Below are 16,105 nucleotides of genomic sequence, written 5' to 3' on the forward strand. Positions count from 1 at the left end.
TTGAGGAGAATAACTACCATGACTTCCGGTGCTTTGATGAAACCTCAGATGCGAGGCCTTCTGGCCAAGCGCCTGCGATTTCATATTGTTGGAGCATTCGCTGTGTCCCTGGGGGTTGCAGCTTTCTATAAGTTTGCTGTGGCCAAACCAAGAAAGAAGGCATATGCAGATTTCTACAGAAATTATGATTCCATGAAAGATTTTGAGGAGATGAGGAAGGCTGGTAACTTTCAGAGTGCAAAGTGATTTTGGAGTGTAAAGAATTTCTTTGGGTTGAGTTCCATGGAAGTTTGTCACTAACCTGTGTTCCTGAACTATGAGACATGAATGTTGGGTTATGGAATAGTTTCTCTTGATAAATAAACTAACAGATAATGTAAAAAAAAAAAATTAAAATTAAAAGAAACATCCCTGACCATTGAATAGCTACCAAGGACTAACCTGAGACTCCGTCCCAGATTGAACCCAAGACTCGTGGGGACCAGGTGACGTAAGTTATCATCAGCAAAGTTCTGTCTCATCCCTTAGTTTGTCTGATCCTCGTCCACAAGGAGGAAGCTGAATGACAAGGGATCATTGTCCCATTTTTTAAGTTTATTTTTTATTTATTTTGAGAGAGAGGTAGAGAGCAAGGAGGGGAGGGGCAGAGAGAGAAGGAGACAGAATCCTGAGCAGGCTCTGAGCTGTCAGCACAGAGCCCGACTCAGGAATCAAACTCACAAACCTGGAGATCATGACCTGAGTTGAAATCCAGAGTTGGACACTTAACTGACTGTGCCACCCAGGCGCCCCTGATTGTCACTCCATCTTCTGGGTAAGAAAACTAGCTTCGGAGAAGTACAGTGACTTCCATAAGAGTAGCCAGTGGCCGTGCCAGCATCTCCCACCCAGGACCCAGTGCCCTTCCACCATGCGGGGAAGTGTACGGGGGTGCTGACGAGCCCCTGCCCCCACCCCTAGCATCCCCAGAGGCCCTGCGACCACGTAGATAGGAGGGGCCAGGAGGCTCAGAGTGCATCGGGAGATTGTGGCCACCCCATCCACGGCGTGTGGCCATGGAGTCGGGGAACATTAGCTTCCTCGCCTGACTCCAGGGGGGCACGTTCACAGAGTTACTAAGTCCCAGCATGACATCTTCGTCCCAGCTGCCTCCTGTCGCCGTGACGAGGCACACACCGAGCGGGCAGTGTCTGGCACCATCTGGCAGCATCTGCTCTGACACACACATCCTGCTTCTCCTGATAAACCCCTGTCTAGCCCCAACTCTGTGTCAGTCCTCTGTGAGTTACAGATCCCGAGAAATAAATCAGTGGACAGAGTTTGAGCCCCACGTCGGGCTCTGTGCCGACAGCTCAGAGCCTGGAGCCTGCTTCCGATTCTGTGTCTCCCTCTCTCTCGGCCCCTCCTCTGTTCATGCTCTACCTCTCTCTCAAAAATAAACTAAACATTTAAAAAAGCATACAACTCTGTTCTTAGAGCAAGAAAGCAGGCTTAGACAGCATGTAAACTAATGGACATAACTGTCTTCCAATAAAACTTTATTTGCAGAATCAGCCAGCAGGTGCAGTTTGTCAAATCCTATTCTGACAGAAGCCTTCAGAGCTTTAACACACAGAAGGGCGTACCAGGGTCACTTCAGTCAACAAGTCACTGTGAAGTGGGGTGGGGGAGACACAGATCTCAAGTGCATGGTGGGGCAAATTTTCCTGATGCTTCAGATTCACTCGTAAAGTGCTTAGCACTGGGTGGCACACAGAAGGAACGCAGTAAATTGCAGCTGTCCCGGTCATCGTCACCCGTGAGAGTGTGTGTGTCTCTGGGTGATGGTGGCTGATGGGGTCCCCCACTGCTGACGCAGGACATGTCTCTCCCCAGCTCCTCAGGCATCCGGGAGGCTGAGCGTTTCGGAACACCCCCCGGGAGGGCCTCCAGCATCACCCGGGCCGGGAAGGAGGAGAACAGCGGCGGCATCAAGTACAAGACTGGCCGGGTAAGTGGCTTGATGCCTTCACCAGTGAGTCCTGCAGCCAGGGGAGGGTCTTTTTGTCATCCAGACCCGTGATGCCCCCTCCTAACTCCTCTCTTCGCTTGTGGAGGGGTACCGATGGGCCAGGTCACAGATACAGACAGAAAAGAGGAAGTCACCTTCAACTGACCTGTGTGATGCTTAAGCGGCCCCCACCCCCACCCCCCAGGCTCAGAGCGGCAGCTCAAAGCACAGGTCTCACCCGCCTGCCTCAGAATCACCAGCAGTTGCTTAACAGGCAGATTCTGGGACCCACCCAGGCCTCCTAAATGTTTATTTATTTATTGAGAGAGAGAGAGAGAGAGAAAGCATGTGTGGGCAGAGGCAGAGAGAGAAAGAGACAGAGGATCCCAAGCAGGCTCTGTGCTCTCAGCTCAGAACCCGACGCGGGGCTCAAACTCACCAACCATGAAATCATGACCTGAACCAAAATCAAGAGTCGGACACTTAACCGACTAAGCCACCCAGGCGCCCCCCACCTGGGCCTCCTAAAACCAAGGGCCTCTGGGGTGAGGGGAAACCAGTGGGGTCCATGCACCCCAGACTCTGAGAACCACTGATTAGCTCCTGAACTCCAACGATCTGACCGGGAGTGGCAGATCGGCTTCTGGTGTATGGAAGCATGTGCGGTTTGGATCAGTTCACATAGGCTCAGACTGACCCAGATTCCTAAACGGAAGTGTGTGTAGACACAGATGGCAGAAGTGGATAGTCCAAGAATTCTTCCATTCATTCAGCAAACACGTTTTGGATGCGCATTGTGTTTTCGGCACCAGCCTGAGCATGAATGGGGCCAAGCGTGAATAAATTCCCTCCCTTACTCTTACGGTGCTCTCAGTGTAGAACGGGGTGGAAATGGGTCTGGTGGGGAGGGGCAAAAACCTCACTCTTTATGTATCAGGCACAGGTGTATACACGATACATGAGCAGAAACACAGAGAATTTCTACCCTGTGCGAGAATTCTGTGGTGTGAGGATTTCATGGTAGCAGTGGGATTAGAAGGAAAATGTCTGAATGGCTCCTTTTTAAAGTTGGCAACATTGGGGCGCCTGAGTGGCTCAGTCGGTTGAGCGTCCGACTTCGGCTCAGGTCACAATTTCACAGTCCATGAGTTCGAGCCCCACGTCGGGCTCTGTGCTGACAGCGCAGAGCCTGGAGCCTGCTTCAGATTCTGGGTCTCCCTCTCTCTCTGCTCTTCCCCAGCTTGCTCTCTGTCTCTCAAAAATCAATAAATGTTTTAAAAAATTAACAAATTTAAAATAAATAAATAAAATAAAGTTGGCAACATTGAACTAAAGGTCGAGAAACACTACACTAGAAACAAAGGCAGTCGAGGAAATAAATAGCTACAAAGCACCATGAGGGTGATTATAATGGAGATACATTCAAAATAAGAGATAAATATACACTGAGGGGCTGGCTGCTGCGGAAGGTAATAATAGCTACTGCCCTTTGCCAACACCTTGCTGTGTGCTTCACAGATCCGATTTCTACTCTTTGTGACAGCTCTGGGAGAAAAGAGCTGCTATTCCCACCCTGAAGCTGAGAAAACTGAGGCTCAGAGAGGGCAGGTGACTCATCCAAGGTCACACAGCCGGGAAGTGGCAAAGCAGGGATCCAGCCCCTAGTTTATGAGTCTCTGTAATGCACACCCTTTCTGCCGCACCAGGTGGTGCTAGAATATTTCTTCTCGACTTGGGAACGCGGTCAGACTTCACGCCCATGCTCAGACATTCCCTCCTCTCCTATTAAACCCATCCTGGGGCGCCTGGGTGGTTTAGTCAGTTAAGCGTCCGACTTTCGCTTAGGTTATGATCTCGCGGTTCGTGGGTTCGGGCCCCGCGTCGGGCTCTGTGCTGACTGCCAGCTCAGAGCCCGGAGACTGTTTCGGAGTCTGTGACTCCCTCTCTCTCTGACCCTCTCCTGTTCAGCCTGTCTCTCTCTCTCCTAGAAATAAATAAAAAATATTAAAAAAAAAAAAACCCATCCTCCATTCTCCTCCTGCTGAGGAGGGAGGTGGGAGACATTTGAGGACAATCAGACTATATTTGTCCTCACCCTTGGCAACCAACCAGTTCCCTCCGTTGGGAACACAAAGCTCTCGCCTAGGGTTGAACAGCAGGAAGCACACAGAGAGGCTAGACAACTTGCTTAAGGTCACACAGTCGTTAGAATGGGGGACCCTCCCCCCCATTTTCCAGATCCCAAAACACTCCATTCCTTTTTTTTCTCTGACCTTTCATTTCTCTCTTCTCAGCTGCCCCTGGGGAAGATAGGAAGGGGCTTTAGCAGCAAAGACCCCGATTTTCATGATGACTATGGCTCTCTTCAAAACGAAGACTGTGGAGACGATGACCCCCAGGGCAGGCCAGAGCAGTGCCGTCTGGAAGGCTACAACGGCCTCGAGGTCACCAATGTGTAAGGGACGGACGCCCCACCGGCCCCGACACGGACACAGCCACGGAGGAAGGGTACCAGATGCTGTCACCACTGTACATAGTGGCTGCAGGCGAGGATGCTCCTCCCCCGGGGAAAATCCCGGCAGACTGTCGCAGTTTCAGGCAGGAGCTCAGGAACAAGAGGGCACCAGCCTGCGCCTTGAGCGGCTTGCGGACCTTCCTGCTCAGGGGAAGGACCCATCAGCCCCGCCTCTCTATCCCCAGGCCCCACCTCAGAGGGACTGTCAGCCCCTGAGCAGGCCAGCTGGTCCCCGGAGCCTTGAACTGAGCTGCCGCAAGTGCCCTCCGAGGAAGCGCAGGTGGGACTCCAGCCGGACACACAGCGCCCAGCACGGGCAGTGCCAGGGGCCAGCACATGGGCAGGACCCGACGGCACGTGGGCCCTTCCCAGCCAGCCTGGGGGGGGCTCTTGGGTCCAGCACCTGCATCCCCCATAACCTAGAACTCGGCTTCGGGTTTGGCTCCCTGACTCTCTCTTGGGAGAATGCAAAACGGGGCGGCCATGCCCTCCCACCCTAACAGCCACGTGTCACGTGGGGGAGGACATGTACAAGAGCTACTCGCCTTCCCCCACGAGCGGCTACACCCCAGGGAGGGAGGCAAGTGATCCGCGCGGGGGCGGGGCTTAGCAGCAGCGTTTCCACGAATCGCAGATTTCCTGTCATCAGGACAGAGGGTATCTAAGATCCAGGAGATTGACTTGGATTCATGACGACCAAGCTGGACAGTGGGTTTGGGACTGGGGACAGGGAAATGCTTGTCACGTAACCCAACCAACCTGTGCTGTGATGTCTCCGTCACCTAAAGCAGAGGCGCGTCACCAATGCCCTCCTTGAGCTGAATCTTACAGAGCAAAGCCGTCAACGTGGTGGAGAGACGCCCCCGCCCTTCTCCCGACTCTGCCACTGTTTTCCTCTGTGGCTTCTTCCCAGGGGCCTCACCTCTCTGTGCCTCAGCATCCTCATCTACAACACTTCCCGCTTCCCTCCCAGGGACACCGTGAGAATTAACACTTGCTAATGTCTGTAACACGCTTTGTAACCTCTCAGGAGACAGACAGGTGGAAAGGAACGGGGACAGACGGGACCTCGGATTTCCCACTGACGGCACAGGACTGACATTGAACTGTTTCTCTCTCCGATGGCGTTCTGGCTGGAACAATGCGCAAAAGGAGGAAAGGAATGCTTAATGTTCAGACTCTAGAGCCCCCAGTAGGGCTTGACCAAAAAGAGAGAGGGGAGGGAAAAAAGTCCACAGACAGAGCCTTGAAAACCAGTCTGATCCAAGTGTTCAGGCTGGAGTCTGTTGACCACAGCACTGAGTGATGATTTGGGAGGGACAGAATGCACTGGAATTCTACTGACACTTTGATTGTCAAAGCGAATCAGTTGTTTAGGACCACAATGCTCGACCACCATGGAAGCCTTTCACACTAGAGTCAAAGAGAGGCCTGAATTTCCAAGACGTGAATGGCTGTCAACCTCCAGGAACCGTCAAAGCACACATTCTTCAACCCAATGAACTATTTCCTCTCATGGGAAAAGCCTAAACTGAGGCCTTGATGAACTTGACAATGACTCCTCCCCAATGCCGAAGAGCATGGTTTCCTCTCTGATCTCAAGATAAGCACAGCTTCACTTGTCCATGGAAACCAAGCGCCTACCCCGCGGACAGGCGGGTGGCCCTCTGTTCGTCTGATGTTTAGCCTTCTAGGGTCACATTTCCGATTCGGTGTCCTGAGGGGTGAGGGTCTCGTATCTAAGGTGGCTTTGCTGAGGTTCCAAACTCCAGTATCTTCGTGACATTCGGCCACACCTGGGGCCTGAAGCTGCAGCCTGCAGCCCGGAGGGGGAAGTAGTAAAACCCCTTCTGACCTGATGCCACAGGTCACTCCCACGCCAGCATCCAGGCTGAGTGACCCAGAACCCCAGGATCCGCCTCTTGGGAAGCAGCAAACCAGGCAGGAAATTCTTCCCCTGGGTGGGCAAGGATGGCACCCAGGCGCCTGTGTGCATCTCCGATTATTTGAAGCCAACGTCCACCGGAGTTGTGGGAAAGGAGGCTTACATTTCCCTCCCCCAATCCATCCCCCTGGTGACAGTTCGGGGATGGCATTGCCCAAAAACGTGCAACCTTGGGCCAGCAGGCCTGGGCCGATGCAGACAACCTCGGAAGCCCCTTTCAGCCCAAATGGTACCTTAATAGCACATTCTCTCCTACCCGATGCTCCAGTCCTTGGCAGCCAGGTGGGCGTTCGGAATGGGCTTTTCAACACGAGGACAGGTCGGCTGATAAATGAACAACTTCCACACACAGACTAGTCAGGTGCAGCTTTGTCTGCTGGAAAAATCCCAAGTGTCAACCCTGCCTCCGGGTGGGCAGGACAGCAGGTGCAAAAAGACTTAACAGAGATTCTGGGGGCTAAGTGACTAAAGTGGGCAGGGTGGCCCCCTGCGGAACGGGGACCTGCCTCATCCTGTCCAAAGGGCCTGAACCGCGTGGTCCTGGAGGGCGATATGGCTTCTGGACCTGGGGCAATCTGAACATGCTTCTTTGAGAGGTGTCATCTGTACCCATGGGGGCTGCCCCCTAAAAAGGGGTGGTTGGTGCCAGTGGCTGGGGAGAGGCAGAGCAGGCAGAGGTGCCCCAGATCTCTCCCAGAAGCTGAGGACCAGGGCCATGAGAAGACACCTGCCCCGGGAGCCTGGGTGGCTCATTCAGTTAAGCATCTAGCTCTTAGTTTGGGCTCAAGTCATGATCTCGGGGTCGTGGGATGGAGCCCTGCATGAGGCTCTATGCCGACAGCACGGAGCCTGCTTGGAATTCTCTCTCCTCTCCCTGCCCCTCCCCTGCTTTCTGTCTGTCTGTCTGTTTCTCTCTCTCTCTCTCCCTCCCTTCTTCTCTCTTTCTCAAAATAAATAAAGTTAAAAAAAAAAAAAATAGGCACCTGCCCAGTGGACTCAGCTTTCTGACCTCAGACACCTCTGAAAGGCCCCTTTGTCCTTAGCTGGGCAGAACCTTCCTCCTGGAAGTCTGTCTGTCTGTCTGTCTGTCAGCATCACAGTCACCCACCCACTGGGGCCCAGGCTGCAGGAGGCCGGGAGAGGCCGCATGAAAACCTGGACTGATGAAGAGAAGGGGAAGGCCCTCGACACCCCCAGGCAGCACAGAGGGGCCCCCGAACAGTGACCCCAGACCTCGAGGGCACTAAACGGGGCTGCACGCGGCAGAAGGGGAAGATGTGGCAGCACGTGACTCCGTGTCCACTGTGGGGGCGCCCTGACCCTCCAGAGCTCCAAGCCACACCCACCCCTTCCCATCAAAGCCCACGTGCTCTGGCCCCCTCTCTTCTACGCTGTTCGTCGAGGCTCCAACGGGCTCCTGGCGGGTGAGCGGCGAGGAAGAGACCCGGTGGGACATGTCAACTTCTGAAGGCCCCGTTACCGCCGACGCTGGCTGGGGGAGAAGAATTTCCTAACACGGAGTTTGCGGCTGCAAAGGGAAAAGGTGTCCATGAACGGAAATGATGCTCCTGGCCTCTGAGTTGCTAGTCGTGGCCCGATGTCTTCCCAAGAGTGAATGTTAACACTGTAACAATAAATACTACTGCACAGCGCTTTATTCATAGTAGCCTTTTCTCTGCGTGTGTTCTCCTTTAATTTTCCCAGCAGCCTCTTTGGGAGAGGAGATTACCCACCCATTTTGGAGATGGGGAAACTGAGGCTGGGGAGGCTGAGGGGCTCAGCCAGCTCCATGAAGCTAAGAATTTCCAAGGCAGGGACTCAGACTCGGTCATCTGCCTCCCAACCCCAGGCTCCTCTGACCCGGCTGCGCACTTCCTCTCCCTGCAATGCAGGTGACCCCCCACCCCCACCCCCGCCTCCCTCCCCAGCATAGGACTTACCTCGCCAGGGGGCATCTGTCCTGCTGGAAAAGCCAGGGAGCCTGCGCTCCCTCTTCCCAGGAGGAAAACATCTGACCAGGGACCCCTCCCTTAGCATCAGTAGCTCGCCCGCCTCACCCCTCCCAGGGTGCTCTCATTTTCAGATGCCAGAGCACAGCTGTCAGCTCAGGGGGTCATGGTCTCTTCGTGGCTGGTGGGAGGGGGGTTGAATTCAGGCAGGGGTGGGGGTGCCCAGGGGACCTTCGAACTGAGACCTGAGTTCTGGGAAGGAGCCAGCCCTGCCTGAACCTGAGGGAAGAACATTCCAGGCAGTGGGAACTAAGCAACATGCTGCAGATATAATGGTGAGTGAAGTCCTGCCCAGCCTCTGCCCTTGCAGACCTTCTAGTCCAGCGGGGTCAAGACACAGGAATCAGATACCCCTCGAGCAATGTAAGAGCGTAACCGAGACCAGTGTTGAGAGCAGGGGAAGCTGGTAGTTGGGAGGGCTTATCCCATGGATGTTTAATGTAGTCAGGAGGAGGTGAGGCCTAGATGGAGGAGAGTTCAGCACGTGAAGGGGAAAGGGAAAAGGATTCTAGAGAGCCAGGGCAGCATGTGCAAAGGTCCTGTGGTAGGAGGGCCAGAGTAAAGGAGGCTGAGATAAGACCCACACAGCTGGGTGAAAGAAGCGAGGAGCTCATCTCCTGAGAGTGCTGAAGGGGCACCAAGCAACAGCAGAACTTCTCTGGGCTTCCGCTCACTCCCAGGGCGCCCAGTCTGCCTCCTGCCCAGCTATGTCACCCGGACTGCAAGCAGCACTGCCTAAGAGACATGAAGCTTCCACCTCCTGTAAATGGGTCCCTCTTTCCCCTTGCTCTGACTCGCGGCTAAATTGGACTCCTGGGGCCACAGACTGATACAACGGGCCCACGAGGTGGCACCAGGGCCATCAGGGCACAGCTGACTTGATGCCAACACAGGTGGCAGGTGCCTCTTTTACAGCCCCAAGTAGAAATCCGAGATGTGCTGCTGGTTTGCAAGATTTGGGGCAAAACTTCAACAGAAACCTCATCAGACCTGCATGAAATGTGCAATCCCCGCCCCCACCCTCACCCCGATTCCCTGGGACCCGACAGAGTCCTTCCCCGTTGGTGGGTTCCCACGACTCAGCCCAGCCCCAGCGTGTAGGTGAGGCACGACAGGAAGGCCCCTCCCCGGTGGAGAAACAGAGGCCAGGGCAGGGCTGACATAGGCTGGGTCCCTCTGAGGGTCCCTAAGCCTCACCAGGCCCTCCAGACGAGGGGGCCATGTTCTCATAATAATTAAGAGCTAAGAGTTTGTGTGTGTGTTTGTTCTAGACGCTTCTGTGTGCTAAAGGCTTTGCACAATTATCTCCTTTAATCCTAAAGCTGCCCTGAGAGGCATGTACCATCACTAATTCTGTTTTACTGATGAGAACACAGACACGGTGGGTATAGAGGAGGCGCGTGAGCCTGTCTGAAAACAGCCGGTTCCGCCTGCCCTGCGCCTCCAGGGGCCGCCCCGTGTGGTCCCGCTTTCCAGGAGGACTTGTCAGCAGACGGATTCATCTACCTCAGGATCTGACAATTCCCTTGAGTAGCACTGTTTGGTCCCCTCCTCCAACCCTTCTGTGACCCAAAGGACATCATCTGGGCCTCCGCCCAAACTTTCTGCATTTCCACTTTGCATTAAGGTTATCCGCGTGGGGCCCGTGACCTTGCTTTAGACTCCAGTACAGCGTCCAACACACACTCTTTGTTAAACAAATGAACTGATAGAAAACAAATAAAACTCATGCAAGACACAACAGAGACAGACGATCTGATACAGCAGTAATCAGCCACACGTGGCTGTTTAAATTATTAGTTAATCAAAATTCTGTTTTTTTAAACTTTTAAAAATGTTTTCATTTCTTTTTGAGAGAGAGAGAGTACGAGCAGGAGAGGGGCAGGGAGAGCGAGGGAGACACAGAATCTGAAGCAGGCTCCAGGCGCTGAGCTGTCAGCACAGAGCCCAACGCGGGGCTCGAACCCATGAATGGGGAGATCATGACCTGAGCTGAAATCAGGCACTTCACCGACTGAGGCACCCAGGCGCCCCAATTAAATAAAATTTAAAAAATTTTTTAACTTTCCATTCCTCAGTCACCCCAGAACTTTTCAAGGGCTCCTTCACTGCCTGGGGCCGGTGGCTACCCTATTCAACAGATACAGAACATTCCCATAAATGCCAAAAAATATTTTCGGGCAGGTGGGATTGCTGTATTAGCCAGTGACCGGAGATAGAAACTCAATTCAAAAAAACCGGTTTGAAAGTACAAAGGAATGTCTCTCTCTCTCTCTCTCTCAAAAATAAATAAATAAACATTAAAAAAAAAAAAAAAGGTACAAAGGAACGCCTTAGCTTCTGTAAAGAACAGTCCAGGACCGTGACCAGCTTTGGGTGTGGCTGGACTCAGCATCAAACGATATCTTCAGGGTCTTCATCTTTTTTACCTCTTGGCTTCGCTTTCCTCTCCATCAGGGTCGCTCTCGGGCAGGTCGTCCCCACTGCTGGCAAATGGCCATGGGACACACAACCTCCCAATTCTGCAGCCCCTGCACCAGAGAGAGAGGTCCTCACCCAGGGGGTTCTCGCAGGGTCTCAGTGGGATAGGGCCTCAGGGGTGGGACGGCCCACCGACCCTCCTGTCCCGACCCTCCCGTCCTGAGGGATGCCTGCCCGCACGCTTTCATTGGGGGAGGTTTCCTCTCCCTGGCAGTTGGGACAAGCAAGGACCCCAGGGGTTAAGAGCCCCCGGACAGTCACAGAGTCCAGACACCCAGACGCTCACAGAGGCGAAGAGACAGACTCAAGGATTCAGGGGCATCTGACCCCATAGCTCAGACCCAATAGCAGACAGCCTTGCCTGGGCGCTTGGGCTCCTCAACCTCGGCACCACTGACCTTGGGGACTGCTGTCCGGGGCCTGTCGCATGTACTGCAAGATGTTTAGAAGCATCCCTGGCCTGTACTCAATAGACGCCATTTTGGGGGTGCCTGGGGGGCTCAGTCAGTTAAGCATCTGACTTGATTTCAGCTTAGGTCACGATCTCAGCGGTTCATGAGTTCAAGCCCCACTTTGGGCTCTGTGCTTACAGCGCGGAGTCTGCTTGGGATTCCCTCCCTCTCTCTGTCACTCCCCTGCTTGCTCGCTCTCACTCAAAATAAATATATAAAATTTAAAAATATATTTTAAAAAATAGATGCCATGGGGCGCCCGGGTGGCTTAGTCGGTTGAGCGTCCGACTTTCGCTTGGGTCATGATCTCGCAGTTCGTGGGTTCGAGCCCCGCGTCGGGCTCTGTGCTGACTGCCAGCTCAGAGCCTGGAGCCTGTTTCAGAATATGAAACACACTCTCTCTCTGACCCTCCCCTGCTCACGCTGTCTCTCTCTCTCTCAGAAATAAAATAAAAATAAAAAATAAAAATTAAAAAATAGATGCCAGTATCACTCCCACCTCCACTCATGGATTCCCAGGGTCCTGGGTGAGTGAGTGGGAGCCGGGAGCGGACTGGCTTTTTGCAGAGTCTGGGCTTGAAACCAGTGGCCTGAGGCTGACTGGCCACACCCCTGCTGTTTACAGTAAAAAATTCCTAAAGCCAGACGTTCCCAGGGCAGAAAAAACTTCCTCCGTATTCAGTACGACTTTATTGGAAGCCAGATCCACTCCCTCACCTGGCAGAAAATTGCTCTGTAAATTACAGGTTTAAAGGGTAAAGGCAGCCGTGAGCTCCTGACTTAAAACAAGGTAATAATTTAGGGACTAGACCGGTCTGGTTGAGGGAGTTCCTATAACAGCTAATCTCACATCATTCTCGTTTTATTAAAAACAAACAAAAATAGGATACAAATGAGAGATTTTGGACAGTTGCCCAAGACCTTACAGCAAATTAGCGCCGGAGCCTGACAGCAGCTGAACTGTTTCCGGCCGGCCTCTTCCGGCTGACTGTCCCCACAGGCTGTGTGGTCTGAGGCCAACTCCTTTCCCTCTCTGGGCCGCCCTGTCTCTGCAGAGCACACTTTCCCCTCCTCCAGGGATTGTTCCAACTTCACGACTGGGGGTGTGTGTGGCGGTGATCCTGGTGCCCCTCTGGCCCCAACTGCCTCCCCCCTCCCAGCCCGCCCCTCCCCCTCCCCTGCCTAGGTAGGTCACTTGACCCTGGCTGGACCAATTCCAGCTCTGCAGCCCCGTGGAGGTGCCTGAGCCCCAGGAAGAGGCCCTGAGATCTGAGAGGGGAAGATCAGAACGTACCGGAGGGCTCAAAATGGGCCTGGAAGGTTAGCGCTCACTTTTCTCTCGGCTCTTGGGCTGGAAGATGTGCCCCAGAGCTGCCGCGTGGGACAAGCCCAGAGCCAGAATACAAGCCCGTTGACGGCAGCAGAGAGAATCCTGTATCCCTGGATCAGCCTGTCCCTGCCAGATTCACCTCCCCACACCCACCCGGGTTCTGGAGTTTTGGTGGAGTGACCCCTGACCCCTCACACCTTTCCGGCCCCCATCACTTTCCTGTATTAGTTTGCTAGGCCTGCGGTAACAAAGTGGCTTAAAAAACGAAATTTAGGCGCGCCTGGGTGGCTCAGTTGGTTAAAGGTCCTACTTCCGTTCAGGTCATGATCTCAGGTTGGCGGGTTCCAGCCCCCTGTCAAATTCTGCTCGCAGACCAAGGTTTTACTGTATTTTTTTTAAAAATTTAAATGTTTTTTAATTTATTTTTGAGAGAGAGACAGCATGAGTGGGGGAGGGCCAGACAGAGAGGGAGACACAGGATCTGAAGCAGGCTCCAGGCTCTGAGCTGTCAGCACAGAGCCTGACGCGGGGCTCAAACTTGTGAACTGCGAGATCATGACCTGAGCTGAAGTAGGACATTTGACCGACTCAGCCGCCCAGCTGCCCCTTGACTGTATTTTAAATTTGGCTCGGGCCTGATGGATGTCACTACCCACTCTGTGAAACCACAGGCCCCAGATGCTGGCCTTATTTTTCCTACTACATAAACATCCATCCATCCATGTGCACACACATGTGCCGAGCATGTGTGCGTGTGCCAAGTATATAAATAAATACGGAAATAACTATCGCAGCAGATGTCTGTTTGTGTTTCCCCCACGATCAGGCCACACTCCGTGATGGGTATAAGTCCCAAGCGGGAAACTGCTTGCTCTGTGTAACAGCGTCCTGTTCAGCGCCCGCCTGAAGGCTTCCGTGACAGGTACCCCTTCGCCCCCAGCCAGTCCATTCCCTTCCCAGCTCCGGTGGTTTACAGGTTTGCTCACACAGGATGCTGCTGATTCCCATTCCCCCTTGCACACTAGACCGTGACCTGGTATTTTTAAGCAGCACGCATCCCCTGTTCCCCAAATACTTCTGCCCCCCACCCCGGTTATAGACCCTCAAGCCTCCCCCAAGCTCCTCAGCTCTTCCAGCCCCTCTGCCTCTGGACGTTCCTTTATAAATATGTTACTGAAATCAGACACAGTTTTCCCAACAGACTTGAGCTGTGTGGCTGTTCCTAAGGGCCAGGCCCTGTGCTAAGTGCTTCATGCATGATCACTTTGAGTCCTTCAAACAACCATGACAGATGGGTACCCTTACCTCCACTCTACAGAAGGAGGAAGAAGTGTAGACATTGACCCATGGTTACACAATTGGTAGTAGCAAAAGTAGGACTTGAACCTAGATATTAACCATCATATTATATCCTCCCCTAACCTGGGCATTATGCTTCTAGTAATATGACTAAACAGAGCATCAGCTTAAAAAAAAATCCACATCTCACATTTGTCTCATTTAACCTGTGGCCACCATGTCATTGGTGTTGAAGTCAAGCTGCCCATAGGAGTTACTAGGAAAGTCTTGTTAAGAATTTGGATTCCAGGGGTGCCTGGGTGGCTCAGACAGTTAAGCATCTGACTGTTGATTTCAGCTCAGGTCATGATCTCACAGTTCTTGAGTTTGAGCAACCCATCTGGCTCCAAGCTGACTGTGAGAAGCCTGGTTGGAGTTCTCTCTCTCTCTCTCTCTCTCTCTCTCTCTCTCTCTCTCTGCCCCTCTCCTGCTCATGTGTGCACGTCCTTTCTCTCTCTCTTTCTCTCTCTCAAAATAAATAAATACACTTAAAAAAGAAAAGAACGTGGGTTCCCTGGGGAAGATGGTGGTGGCCGCACTCAGGGCAGGCGCCAGATTCTAGCTCTTCAAACGACGGCCCAAGTCCAGCAGGACTGACGACCTGCTTTATCTTGAAGGTAAAGTCTACTTCCAGGATATAACTTCCCCTTAGCAGACATCCTATTATACTATGGACTTCATGGCTTCATAGTTGACCTGATGATTCAAGAAAAGGAGAAATGGCTTAATGTATCTCGCTGGTTTTGTCATGGTCGGCATTACCCACGGATCAGGCAACATCTGTCCATTGTTGTCTTCATCAAGAACAGACTATATACTGAAGCACCTGCTAGCTCATCAGTTAAGCGTCTGACTGTGGCTCACATCGTGATCTCGCAGTTTGTGGGTTTGAGCCCCACATCAGGCTCTGTGCTGACAGCTCAGAGCCTGCAGCCTGCTTCGGATTCTGTGTCTTCCTCTCTCCGTCCCAACACACTCGTGTCCACTCTCACTCTCTTAAAAAATAAAAAAACATTAAAAACTTAAAAAAAAACCTAGACTATATACTAGTTCCCACTAGATGCTATGCATGGTATACAGAAGCATGGTCACAGATATTTCCAATGGAAAGTATATTCTGGCTAACATAAATTGATATGCAGTCAATCTTTGCTTAAGTTGATAGAATAAACTTATGTCTGAATCTCTTCTCTGTTCTTTAGTGGAAAATTTTCAGCTTTTATGTAAAAATTCAACTTGAGCTGAAATCAAGTTATAAACTACCTTGTTTTTATAGATGAAATTTATTTTAGCAAAACTTGCAAATCAGTGGCTTAATCTTAAGAGGAAAAAATAGCCCTTCCAGTGACTGAACTATTTGGCTATTTATTGACCTCTCTCTCCTATTTTAAAATTCATTTTCACGGTGCCTGGGTGGCTCAGTCGGTTAAGCGTCAGACTTCGGCTCAGGGCATGATCTCACGGTTCGTGGGTTCGAGCCCCGCGTCGGGCTCTGTACTGACAGCTCAGAGCCTGGAGACTGTTTCAGATTCTGTGTCTCCCTCTCTCTCTGACCCTCCCCTGCTCATACTCTCTCTTTCTCTGTCTCTCAGAAATAAATAAAAACATTTAGAAAAATTAAAACTCATGTTCTCCTTATGGATATTTACAGCTATTTGTTTATTAAAAACTATAATAAACTGTGCCAAGGATACCGAAGGGGAAGACAGATGGACTCATTTTCAAATATTTATGTAAGCAAGTAAATGTGGTTAAAAAAGAAAAAAGAATTTGGGTTCCCAAATCCTATCTCAAACCTAGTTTAGAGGTTAAGTCCTGGAGGGTCTACATTCTAAAGCTAAACTGCAGGTTCTCAGGCTTCAGAGTTTCTGATGCAGTAGGTGTGGGGTAGGGCCTGAACACTCATATTTTTAAAAACCTCCCTGGGCACAGCCAGGGCTTGGAATCACCTCTCCCGTCCGGGGATAACCATGCCCAGTACCGAGTTTGGAGCCTTTACAGCTCTCAGTTCCACCACCCGCCACTAGATGGCGAGACTCCACATC

At 52.2% G+C, this 16,105-nt stretch overlaps 1 protein-coding gene across 1 annotated transcript in view; it reads left to right on the top strand.

The window, feature by feature from the left end:
• The window catches only part of KAZN (kazrin, periplakin interacting protein), a 1,074,891-nt gene extending 1,067,664 nt beyond the window's left edge, over positions 1-7,227 (top strand). The window contains exons 16-17 of the mRNA XM_039228973.1: positions 1,876-1,990; positions 4,285-7,227. Of these exons, the coding sequence (XP_039084904.1) occupies positions 1,876-1,990; positions 4,285-4,449 (280 nt within the window). The 3' untranslated portion in view covers positions 4,450-7,227. The remainder of the gene's footprint in view (positions 1-1,875; positions 1,991-4,284) is intronic.
• Positions 7,228-16,105: the final 8,878 nt, after the last annotated feature.

The sequence above is a fragment of the Hyaena hyaena genome, unplaced genomic scaffold (assembly GCF_003009895.1).
Source record: "Hyaena hyaena isolate Hyena2069 unplaced genomic scaffold, ASM300989v1 scaffold_35, whole genome shotgun sequence".
Classification (NCBI taxonomy): domain Eukaryota; kingdom Metazoa; phylum Chordata; class Mammalia; order Carnivora; family Hyaenidae; genus Hyaena; species Hyaena hyaena.